At 40.7% G+C, this 11,582-nt stretch overlaps 1 protein-coding gene and 1 pseudogene across 2 annotated transcripts; one reads left to right on the top strand and one right to left on the bottom strand.

Moving 5' to 3' along the window:
• The first annotated feature begins 32 nt into the window (after window positions 1–32).
• SA1 (stromal antigen) lies at window positions 33–7,357 on the top strand. 2 transcript variants are annotated; one of them, XM_022804175.2, is made up of 7 exons: window positions 33–192; window positions 1,120–1,641; window positions 1,952–2,187; window positions 2,809–3,598; window positions 3,962–4,517; window positions 4,841–5,983; window positions 6,242–7,357. In XM_022804175.2, exons 2-7 carry the CDS (start codon window positions 1,131–1,133, stop codon window positions 6,396–6,398), a joined length of 3,393 nt encoding a protein of 1,130 aa, XP_022659910.1. In that variant the 5' UTR covers window positions 33–192; window positions 1,120–1,130; the 3' UTR covers window positions 6,399–7,357. The 2 variants fall into 2 exon arrangements, with proteins under 2 accessions (XP_022659910.1, XP_022659911.1); XM_022804176.2 differs by lacking the exon at window positions 33–192 and having other exon boundaries at window positions 1,397–1,641; window positions 1,927–2,187.
• A 2,696-nt stretch (window positions 7,358–10,053) lies between these two features.
• Window positions 10,054–10,413, bottom strand: LOC111249904 (vesicle transport protein GOT1B pseudogene; annotated as a pseudogene).
• Between the last annotated feature and the right edge of the window lie 1,169 nt (window positions 10,414–11,582).

Genomic DNA, 11,582 nt, shown 5'->3' with positions numbered 1-11,582 from the left:
CGTATGTTTCGGAGGGCACTGTCTGCGCCTGAAAGACGCGTTCATTCGCTGGAGCTTGCCGCCTGAAAGTGTTTATGTTTCGCGCCGCGATTTAATGGTGCTTAAGGATACTTAAACCGTCGGTTTTATTTTTTCCCCGCTTATCTCACCCCGTCGATCGCCTCAGCCAACGGGGAGCCTGACTCCACAAAGGTACATATCTAAGTTATACGGTTCTGCTTAAAATCTAACTGTGGGAAATGTGCAAGATGTATCAAGTGTTTTCAATGGCCTTCTGAACATGGGATGATGACGCAAGTTCAGCTTTAATTTGTACTTAAAGCACGAAAGAGAATGTTTGCGTATTTTTTTGCGTCTCCTGTAGTACATGTAACAATAACGGATGTTAGGTCATAGATACCTAGAGAGACTTGAACAGCCTATTCAGTGTCGACAAATAACCTCGAACTTGCTCAGTTGAATAGCAGTTGTAAAGTATTTCGAATTGTGTCAGTGAGACAATCCGTTATGTGGCCTCGGAAACTATCCGCTCGTTACTGTGAACATGTTCTGACCTAATCAGTATATAGCCAAACATACATGTGGATACTCTTAGGTTAATCCGTGCTGAATTTAAAAATAATTTTATTTCAAATCAACGATCTGTTTATAAATAAATGAAGCGGCAGAAAAAGAAACTGAGATTCGCAAGTTCTGTTTGTCTTAACATAGTGGGACAATTTGTTGTACTTATGTTGTTTTACGGAATAAATTAGGTTTAATTTAAATTACCTTTAGAATGAAAAAAATATGTAGCTGGTTAGTCACATAATTCATATTTTGTAATGCATAGAGTAACCACAAATAACTTAGTACTTTGAGCAATCTTCAAATGTTAGCTATTTAATTTAAAATTTTAAGGGTCGAAGTAATTACAGCTAAATACTGCGATGTATTATATTGTAAATACACAATAGTGTTTATGGGTTGAAGATTATGTCATTTTATAACTTCTGTTCTCTCTCAACTTGAAATTGGGGTTGACAAAGCAACTGTGATCCAAAAACCTACTGACATTATTGATACTACTATCATCCGTGTGACCAATATAACCTAAGCGTCACTGTATTCGGTTGCCAGGAGGGACGAAGATGATTCTTCGGAACGCGAACCGTGGACACCACTATGTGGAGGAAGGCTCGAACCAGGATCGCGACAGCAACTCGTTGTTGGAGGACGACTTCTTCAACGAGGAGGACTCGAATGATGACAACAATGACGTGTCATATGGGCCGTCGGTGTCGTACTCCTCGCAGGGGACTGGACGGGGTCGAGGAAGGGGCCGCGGTAGAGGCCGCGGACGAGGTCGTGGCCGAGGCAGAGGTCGGGGCCGTGGCAGAGGTCGGGGAAGAGGCGCCGCCGCTGCGCATGCTCACTTGATGGCGCACGGCGATGCCGCCCTTCCTGAGGAACGAATGGAAGATAACTTCCCTGCCGATGTGAATCCCCGATGCATATTCGATGTTCTATGTCGAGGACGAACAAATATTACCTACATGGTAGATGAGTGGATCACGAACTATAAAACAAACCGCGAAGAGGGTATTCGAGATCTTATGCAATTCTTCATTCAAAGTGCAGGATGCAAAAGTCAAATTACACGTAGGTATTATATAATATATCTAATAATACAACAAATTAGTAGGCTATACTAAACTGTGATAGCACAGTAGATAAGTTCGGCGGAAAACGATAGGCCAGGTGAAAATAAGATTAAGTAAAGATTCAACAAAGCCATGTAATGTTATATGGTGTATCGTAATATTCGGCATACACTATGGTCATGCGCTCATAAACTGAATTCAATGGGAAATGTTTTTCATTCGTTTCATATATTTGCGTTGTTGCATAGGGGTGATTAACTCATTGGTTTTGGCTAACTTTAAGATGCGAAACGTTTGTACATATTTAGCGGAGATGCAACGTTCAATGGATCATCCACAGATTATTCGACGAATGACAGAAGAATTTGACGAGGACTCCGGTGATTATCCACTAATTATGCCTGGGCCACAGTGGAAGAAGTTCCGCCACCACTTCTGTGACTTTGTTCACCAACTCGTCAAAAGCTGTCAATATTCGATTATCTACGACTCGTACATGATGGATAACATAATTACCTTACTGACCGGTCTTTCGGACTCGCAGGTACATGTGCATGAACCTTATTTTTCCGTTTCTTAAGCTTTTTCACAGCGATTGAGACACCGGTATTACATGTATATATACAGATATATGCGGCGAAAGGATAGTTTTACTGGCGACAAGAGCCGGTTTAAAGATTTTGCTGAAGAGTAAATACTTAGATGGTTAGTTGTACTTATACCAAGAAACCTCTCAACGCAGTTATCACAAAATAAGCTAGAACTTTTTTTTATGTTTTACCTAGTGCTACCATGCCTGGTGCCAATCTGGGAATTAGGCCGTTTTTCCTATCACGTTCTGAGTGTAGCTTCTTTCACATCTGCTAGCTGGATTCGACAGGAGATTTAAAAGAAAATGAGCTCAGAACATGATAGAAACAGTAGAACTCGAATTGCAGACCGCACCAGGGCCGGCGGTCACGAACATCGATCTGTTAATTTATTATTTAAGATACCTTATAAACTAATTTCCTAACACAAGACTGCATCGATTTGTGTGTGCCTCAAGAGATCAGGTCTCGCAGACCCTATATGTTCTTCGCTACCACCTATGCCATACCTCTAAACAAATGATCGTAAGTACGCTAATATTACTACTCGCATCTAAACCGATTGTATTCGGCAGGTTCGCGCTTTTCGCCACACAGCGACGCTGGCGGCAATGAAGTTGATGACTGCTTTAGTTGATGTGGCTCTTAATTTATCCATCAATTTGGATAACACCCAACGTCAATACGACAACGAGTGGGCACGCACTCGTGATCAACATTCGGAGCGGTTGCAGATGCTACTTTCTCGAAGACGTGAACTTGAAGAGAACAACGAGGACATCAAGAACATGCTAACATACCTCTTCAAGTCGGTGTTTGTTCACCGCTACCGGGACATGCTTCCCGAGGTCCGGTGTATCTGCATGGTAGAGATCGGCAACTGGATGAAGAAGTTTCACCAGCAGTTCCTTGATGACTCGTATCTAAAATATCTTGGTTGGACACTCCATGACAAAGTGGGCGAAGTCAGACTCAAATGCTTGCAGGCGCTGTTACCACTCTACGCGAACCAAGACCTGTGCCAAAAAATGGAGTTGTTTTCAACCAAATTTAAAGAGCGTATTGTTGAAATGACACTAGACAAGGAATTCGATGTGAGTGTACAAGCAGTTAAACTCGTCATCTACATTCATCGATATCATCCCGAAGTGCTAACGGATAAGGATTGCGAGCACGTCTACGAGTTAGTGTATTCCTCTCACCGGGCAGTTGCCCAAGCAGCAGGAGAATTTCTTAATGAAAGACTTTTCCAACCCGATGATACCACGGTCATCAAAACGAAACGCGGCAAACGAATGTCAAGATATACCTCCGCACTTCGTGATATGGTGCTCTTCTTTATTGAAAGCGAATTACACGAACATGGTAAATTTGAAACGACAATCAAGTAGAGTACAATAGTTCATTTTTTGGACACTTAATGCTGCCGCTTCCGTTTTCTTTGCCGTTCTATCTGTAGTCATATGTTTTTAAGACCCAAAGATAGCGCAACGTAATATAAATATATTTACATGAAATATTTATAAAAAAAAAAAAAAAAAAAACTATTAGTTAAGCCCACTTGTCTAGATCTGTTGTATTCAGACTATTTGTATTTTAAACGTGCTAGTATCTGATAATATAGGAAGTCAAAAACACGATATATGGTTAAGGAAGCCTCTAATTACTTTTATATTCAAGTCATTTGTAGTGCATTCATTAAGCAATTCGTACTTATTTCGCGTGAAGGAGCGTATATCGTCGACAGCCTAATTGACAGCAACCCGATGGTAAAAGACTGGGAATGCTACACCGACCTGTTGCTCGAAGAACCTGAAGATTCGGAAGACGCATTTGAGGACAAGCAAGAAACAACACTCATTGAGCTTATGGTGTGCGCTGTAAAGCAAGCTGCAACGGGCGAACCCCCCGTAGGTCGTGGAAGTCGCCGTCAGTTGACAGCAAAGGAGGCAAAGCAAGTGCAGGACGATCGCACCAAGCTGACCGAACACTTCATTCAGACTTTACCGGCTATTCTGAACAAGTATGTAGCCGATGTTGATAAAGTTTCTAACTTGCTCGTATTGCCTCAGTACTTCGATCTGGAAATCTATACAACTTCACGACAAGACCGTTCGCTAGATCAGCTATTGCACGCAATGAACCGGTTGGTTGAAATGCACGTCAACGATGAAGCTCTGGTAGCATGCGCTAAGACTTATGAAGCACTTTGTAATGAAACACTAGCAATTTGGTCTAAGTGCAGCGTGAGTAGGGCAACGTTGATAGACGGCCTTCGTAACAAGTAAGTAATCACCCCTACTTCAAGTTACTTCCACCAAATGCAGTTAATCATATATTATAATATTTACATTTAATCATTTTTAAGTTTCCGCTTTTGTAGTGCTTAACGGTTGTTCAAGCTCATTTGTTTATAATTGAGTTAGAGGATGACAAAAAGTGATGATAGGTGGGCTGCAGAGGCTTCAAACATTTTTTCAGCAGCTAACATCATACTCGCTATTTGATTTGAACCCAGTTTGCTTTACGCTAGATGATTAATTCTAATATATTAATTCTAGTAATTTGCAATTTAATACTTGAACAACATTTGCTTATTAATTTCAGTTATCAAACTGCGCTCGCCGATTTTCAACAGTACGCCGCTGATGACACACCAGACGAAGAAACGGTGTTTCGCATCACTAACGCTCTTAAGAAGCTTGCCATCTTTTACGATATCCACAATCTTGGTCCGTGGAGAATCTGGAATCTATTATGGGAGCCATGGGTTAAGGCGCACGTGAGCCAACAAACATCTGTCGAGCTTCCTGTTGACGCGGTTCGCTACGCTATTTCGGCGTGCGAATCCTCACTCATCTGGGACATGAAATCGATCGTGGATGGCGGTGGCCATCACAGCGCAGTCACACCCGCACTCCTTCGTGACAGTGTCTACGAATACATGGCCTGCCTTTCGACCCTTCTGATGGATAACCAGCTAAGCGAAGAAGCATTTATGCGCCTTTGCGATATGCTCATCTATTTTTCGCGGGAGTTTAAGAATGTTCCAGGTCAAGATGTGCTCTATTACGAACCATCTGACATGATGATTGAAGATTTGAAGCGCTTTATTGAGAAGCGTGTCTTTGTCGCCGACGATCACGACGATGGTATGGACGAACAACAGAAAATTGAAAACCTTCACAGACGGCGCAAGTTCCTGGCTGCTTACTGCAAGCTAGGTATCTACAACGTGATTGATATCCCACACCTGAAGCTCGTGTTCCGCAATTATATGCGCTTCTATAACGATTATGGAGATATTATTAAGGCGACTCTCGGCAAAGCTCGTGAGATTAATAAGGTCATATGCGCAAACACGATGGTAGAAGCGCTGTTTTCATTGTTTCGCGATCTTGATAGGGATCGAAACGGTTGTATTGACCGCGGTTCAGAGCAGTTCAGCAATCTCAAGGAATTGGCCAAACGGTTTGCTCTTAGTTTTGGCTTAGATAACCTGAAAAACCGTGAGGCCATTGCGGCGTTTCATCGGCGTGGCATCCAATTAGCCGCCCATCCCCTCGAAAACGAACTTAACTCACAACTTACCCACCCGCCAAATCTCGCATTCCTGGAGCTGTTGCTGGACCTTGTGAATAAGCTCATGAAGCAAGATCGCCGCGTCGTATGCGCATATCTGGAGAAATCGATTCCCGCCCGTCTGCCAGTAAGCAAATTCGATGATTGGGAGCCACACAGATTGTACAGGTAAGGCCCTGATATTAATTCCAGCCTGAGTATGACTATTTTAATTTGTAAACATTAACATTAATCCAAAGTTCTGATTTAATATCGCGTAAGCATCGATTTCGTATACGATTTGTGATCTCTGACTGTAAACTAGGTCGGTCAGGCTGTTTTCTGGGTGTTTTAACTCACTAATCGGTTTCTGCGTAATTATCTCTAAATAGATATGACAAGCAAAAATATTAAAACGTTTTCTTCCCGTTTAATTGTGTCCAATAGATCTTGTCTACTCCAAGGTGAGGAAGCACCGCCTATGGTTGGCGGTAGTGGACGACAACCTGGCAAACAATATCAGGGCCGGGGCCGAAAACGACATAGAGATGAAGATGAGGTAATGGACTTCGACGGCGATGACACTGAAGACACAATGATGTAGGCTCAATGCGTTACCCTTGAGGCCTAGTTAATTACATCAGAGTGTGAACCTCGGTTACTAAAATCTAACATTAGATTGTTTCTGCACCGTTTGTTCAAACGATCGAGTTCGTGTGAAGAGTTGTTTTTAAGAATAGGTTTTTATGTTTTGCGTTATACCTGAGTTCTTGGCTAGGTCTTGGTTAGATTAGAACCCATTATGGAATGATGTCTATGGTAGTCACACAATCATTGGTGGGACAACGAACACGAAAATTACTGCTTAGAACATGTAGTGAGGTCAAAGCCAAAGCGCAAAGTGAACAAAACGTCAATTAGCGAAAATAACATCGATGACAAGAAGTGACAAATTAGCAGAAACGTCAATTCCTGGTTGACGTCATTCAGCTTAATATGCCCATTAACAAGAAATAAGTTATTAGGGTTTCAATATATGGGTGTCGATAAAACAGCAAATTAATTAAGACACGCCTGTTCCTATATGAGATTTGTTTTGTGAAGTTTATGTGAATAATCCTGTCATTTTTATTCAACTTACGTGAGGAACTACACCTTACCGAATGTGACATTCCTCTATTTTTAGGGAGCATCGTCATAATTTTATAAATTATCAAATACAGTTCCGCTGTGTATAGATTGAGCTCTTCCCGTTATGGGTTAATCTGTATACTTAGATATACACATAACAAGCTGTGCATCCGTGTCATAGCTGTAATTGCACACACATTAGAAAGTAATGTGTAAAGGAACCTTATACAATCATTATATAGAAATGTAAACATGTGACAAGTTCATGTGCGTCATGTAACAGATAAAGGATAGAAGTAGATTTATATATCGATATTCGCCGAAACGATCACAGAGAAAAGTACACCGGTAAACAGCATGTACTAGCAGAATAAGAATACACGAATCTATGTATACCATAGTAATAAAATTGCCTTGTGAAGCGTACGCCAATCACGTTATTGTTATTTGTTACTTTTTATTTTGGAAAACTGCATAATTGGGCACACTTTTGCTAACTTGGGGAAAGGGAATCAATTTGTCCTGAAGACCATGATGTCAATCAGATGGAGCAGAGAAACTCGTTGCAGTTGAATTCGATTACAATTGATAAATGTTCATGATTCGACGTCAAGCGAAATTTGGATAACTTCATCCGTGTAACTACTTGTCTGCCTGCCTGTGTCAAGCTATACGATTCATCCATTAGCTATGATCACCATACGAAATTTGTGACTGGAATGATATGACAGTTGAAAGAGCTTGTCGCGACCCTTCCATATATGTAAATAATGTAACCCCTAGGAACATAGATTTCTACCTATATCTGTCATCAATTTTTAGAACTCAAAATATTTATCATTAGAGTTAATTTTAGAAAAAATAGGCTAATTTCAGAAGACAAAGCTGAACAGAATAAATAATTATGTTTCAGGGACAAAGAATAACAATCCTTAACAATATTATTATTCTTGATTCGTATTTTTGTTCTAATAACAAAAATGACAGTTCCTACGGCAGTGAGGACAGCTATAGAAAAAAAAAGTGAACGGTACAGGTGGGCTTGGTTCCAGAAAGGTGGACTCGTTTCTTAGAGTAAACGATTCTTAAGCAGCACCAGTTTCTTCACCTATTTGTGTATTCACTAAAATTATCTTATTGGAATCTCTATCCTTGAAAATTCACCTTTAAAGTTATTCTGATATAACGTGCAAAATAGTTTGTCTATCTGATGATCAACGTTCCGTATGCATTACAGGATATGAGATGATACTTCGCTGTTGAACTAAAATATTTACACAATATTATCTTCTTGATGTTCTACTATCTAAATGTATGGTTTCACAATAACTGACTACTAATGTGTTAAGGCTTGCTTTTGAAACTACGCCAAACAGAACGTTTTTTTGCTGTTTAAACGGATAATCTAATGCGACGCAGCAACATTTCATTATCGTGCAAGTTTCTAAGCCCAACCTCAAAGTGGACTTCAGCGTAAGATCTTTTGCGCTCCACCGATGCAAGATGAAAGTCAAAAGAAAAGGATGGGCTTATTAAACTTATTCGAAGATATTTTTGGCTTAAATTTACTTACGTCACTGCCAAACTGCGCATAAATTTCAGATTTTGAATTGTGAGAAATTCCTTTACCTGCTAATGAAGAACCACTGACCCAAGGAAATTTAAAGTAGGAGATACTGATCGTGACTGCCTTCGTGGCAATGAATTAACTCATAGCAAATATCTACAAATGACACGTGAGCTAGTTAGATGTAATCCAAGCCCCTCAAAGCCCTATGCTGTTTTCAATGACCAGACAACCCAAATAGGCGTAAATATTTATATATCTTTTATTCGCTACAATTCGTAACATGAAAATGTTGTGATTTTACTTTTCTTCCCGTAAAAGTCCGACTAATTCACTTCCAGACATTCGGAATAACACATCTTATTCTCCACACCGCTACCATTTTACGACGACTCATTGTTTCTATAATAACATTACATGGTAAAAATCCGTACTAAAATCTGGAAACTCAATTAAAAATAATCACTATTTGTATGTTATTATTATTGATATTATTAGCACATCGAATTCCTACGTGTCAAGACCAGATTTTCATGAAGTACTTCATTACTAGCCTCACGTACAACTGGTACCTCACACGCCCTATTTTGTGATCCATTATAGCATTCCGTGTCCTTTTCAAACGTTGTCGACGATGGATTCGTTCCATCCCTCGTGACAATGACTGTGTACAGTGTTATGTATATTTATATGTATATATAGTAGATGGGTATCTCTGTCGTCCAGCGTCACCTATCATACAAACACATTTTTTTTACTCTGTTTAAAAATACGACTGCCAAGTCTACACGATCTATTTACAGTTCTCACGCTACATATATTATGTCGTTTTACAGTCAGCAATAGCTTTCATCGAATCTTTCGTACGTTCGCATTTCATTTATATGTAAAGTTTAATGTCTTACGTGTTATTCGCATAATGTAGTACCATCAATGATGATATCTGTAATATCATTCGGGCTTAACAGGTTCACAGTCTAGTACGACTGGCAGACTGGTGGTGTTATAGGTCTTATATTTTTTAAGCAACAAATTTCTATTACAATAGAAATAATTCCCGAATTTCAGAGCAGCGCTTACTGATCATTTTAAAACATAAATAGAATTATAGGTTAATATTGCTTCGTCTATCAACTAATTACCTGACAATAATCAGACAAAACAAACAATGCTTTTTCGTAGCTAACAACTGCATCTGCTGCCTACATATTATGGCGTAGAACACGTGACACCCGCTTCGTGTTTCCCTATAGTTCATTTTTTTGACTTCACGTATATCCGTCTCTACCTAAGCATAGGTAAAGTAGATACTACCTAAAGTCTTCTGTTTTCCTTCCTCGAATTTCTGTTGATACTGTAAAACTCAGTCAGCCTGGTCACTCCCAGTTTGTCTTGATAACCAAGGAGGTTTCTTTAAGGTTGGTATTCGTTAAATATTATTGTGACGTTACGTATAATGTTAGCTTTTGAACACTTTATTAATCGTTGTCATTATATGTAGGTCATCAAGTACCTCCTTCGGATAATTTCTCCCGCATATACAATTTAGACTTGTCATTATTTACGGAAAGGACCATGCGTTCCACATGGACCGTACTGTTGCCAGCACGCCGGGAAATAGGCCCCGAAGGATAATGACAAGTCCATAAATTTCGAAAACAATCCCGATCATCGGAAACCCGTACAAAACAACTGCCATACCAAGCAATAATGCACCTGTCGCCTTAGCGCGGCTCCGCTCGAGAAAGTAGGCTACGGATCGCTGTATGCCTACGACGAGCGTAAGTCCGAGAAGTAGGAAAATATTGGCCAAAGCCATAAGTCCGCCATCGAAAAACAGCATCACTGATAGAAACAGAAAGACCACGCCAAACGTCAGGAAGCCAAGGCCGGCCTTCTGCACATCGGTGAACTCCAACATCGCTGCGAAGGCAGATAACGCGCCGTATGGCTAGGCCCTACCTCAGCTTTTTTTTTTTTCAGTTTAACAAACTAGCACCTTCAACACTACGACCATGCCAACACCGTTGCTCTTATTCGTCAGATCAACTAAAGAGATCGTCGCACATTTGGGAGGCACCGCTGCTTGTTTCCCTGCTGTTGGTCAGCTGATAACGGCCTATGAGAGGCAAGTCACATCCAGCTGTTACTGCAAATTGATCCTGTTTCTTAGTTACTGTTCCAGGACTGAACTAAGGTCTATAGCAAAGCATCAGTGGCCCGATAGTAGTAATCACAACATGCATCGAACATTTCGTTGCCGGCTACGCCTTGTCGAGTTGGAAGCCCGTTCAGAGCGAAGTCTATTGACTCTGTGAATTGTAGTTTAGCGTTTCGTTTGAATTGCGATTTTAGCGTATCGGTGTCCGACATATAAAGTAGGCGGCATCAGGCTACAACAGCGCAAAGGGCATCAGCGTGTACACTGTTAAACGCCATCTGTCTTGTGCATCCGTAGCTCAATGGCTGTGGTGTACCAGCATTAATATTCATAATGATACTGTAAGCGAGGTAGCTATCATTGTTGATGCTATAGAACTATTTGTTAGTCTCTCTTACTCAGCCACACTTTCACCCACCCATTTCTCCGACTACTGCGGCATGCTTATCATCGCGGATGTGGCTTCTTTCTCGACGTAACAGCTTATTCAGAAGGAGCTTTTGTTGAGAACACACTTTCTACTATTAGCTATCGTGGTTAGTCGAGATATCTGAGACTTTTAGAAAACACTATCTGGGTAGGTACTGCAATCAGAACTCACTTCTGTATCCGTCGAGGCACGATAACGATAACATAACTAGTCGTCGATTCGAACATCGCCCAGTGGTGTCTAACGCCTAGTCGCCACTGTTGCTGTTTTTACCGACTGTCGATCACCTGAAGTGTGGTTTCTTCTGTTATTTAAAAGGAATTGGGCAATGCCGGTCAGTAACCGGAAAGCGAGCTGCAAAGGCAGGATGACGGAGAAAGTTGAGACGATATTATTGTTGATGGCAATAATATGATACACGATAGACAAGAGTCGGTGTGTCGGCTACTTGCTATATTTTGCGTGCTTGTATGCATAAATGTCTCTCACGGTTTCAATG

The sequence above is a fragment of the Varroa destructor genome, unplaced genomic scaffold (genome assembly GCF_002443255.2).
Source record: "Varroa destructor unplaced genomic scaffold, Vdes_3.0 BEIS01000004.1, whole genome shotgun sequence".
Classification (NCBI taxonomy): Eukaryota; Metazoa; Arthropoda; class Arachnida; order Mesostigmata; family Varroidae; genus Varroa; species Varroa destructor.
This window is presented reverse-complemented; position numbering and strand designations above follow the sequence as displayed.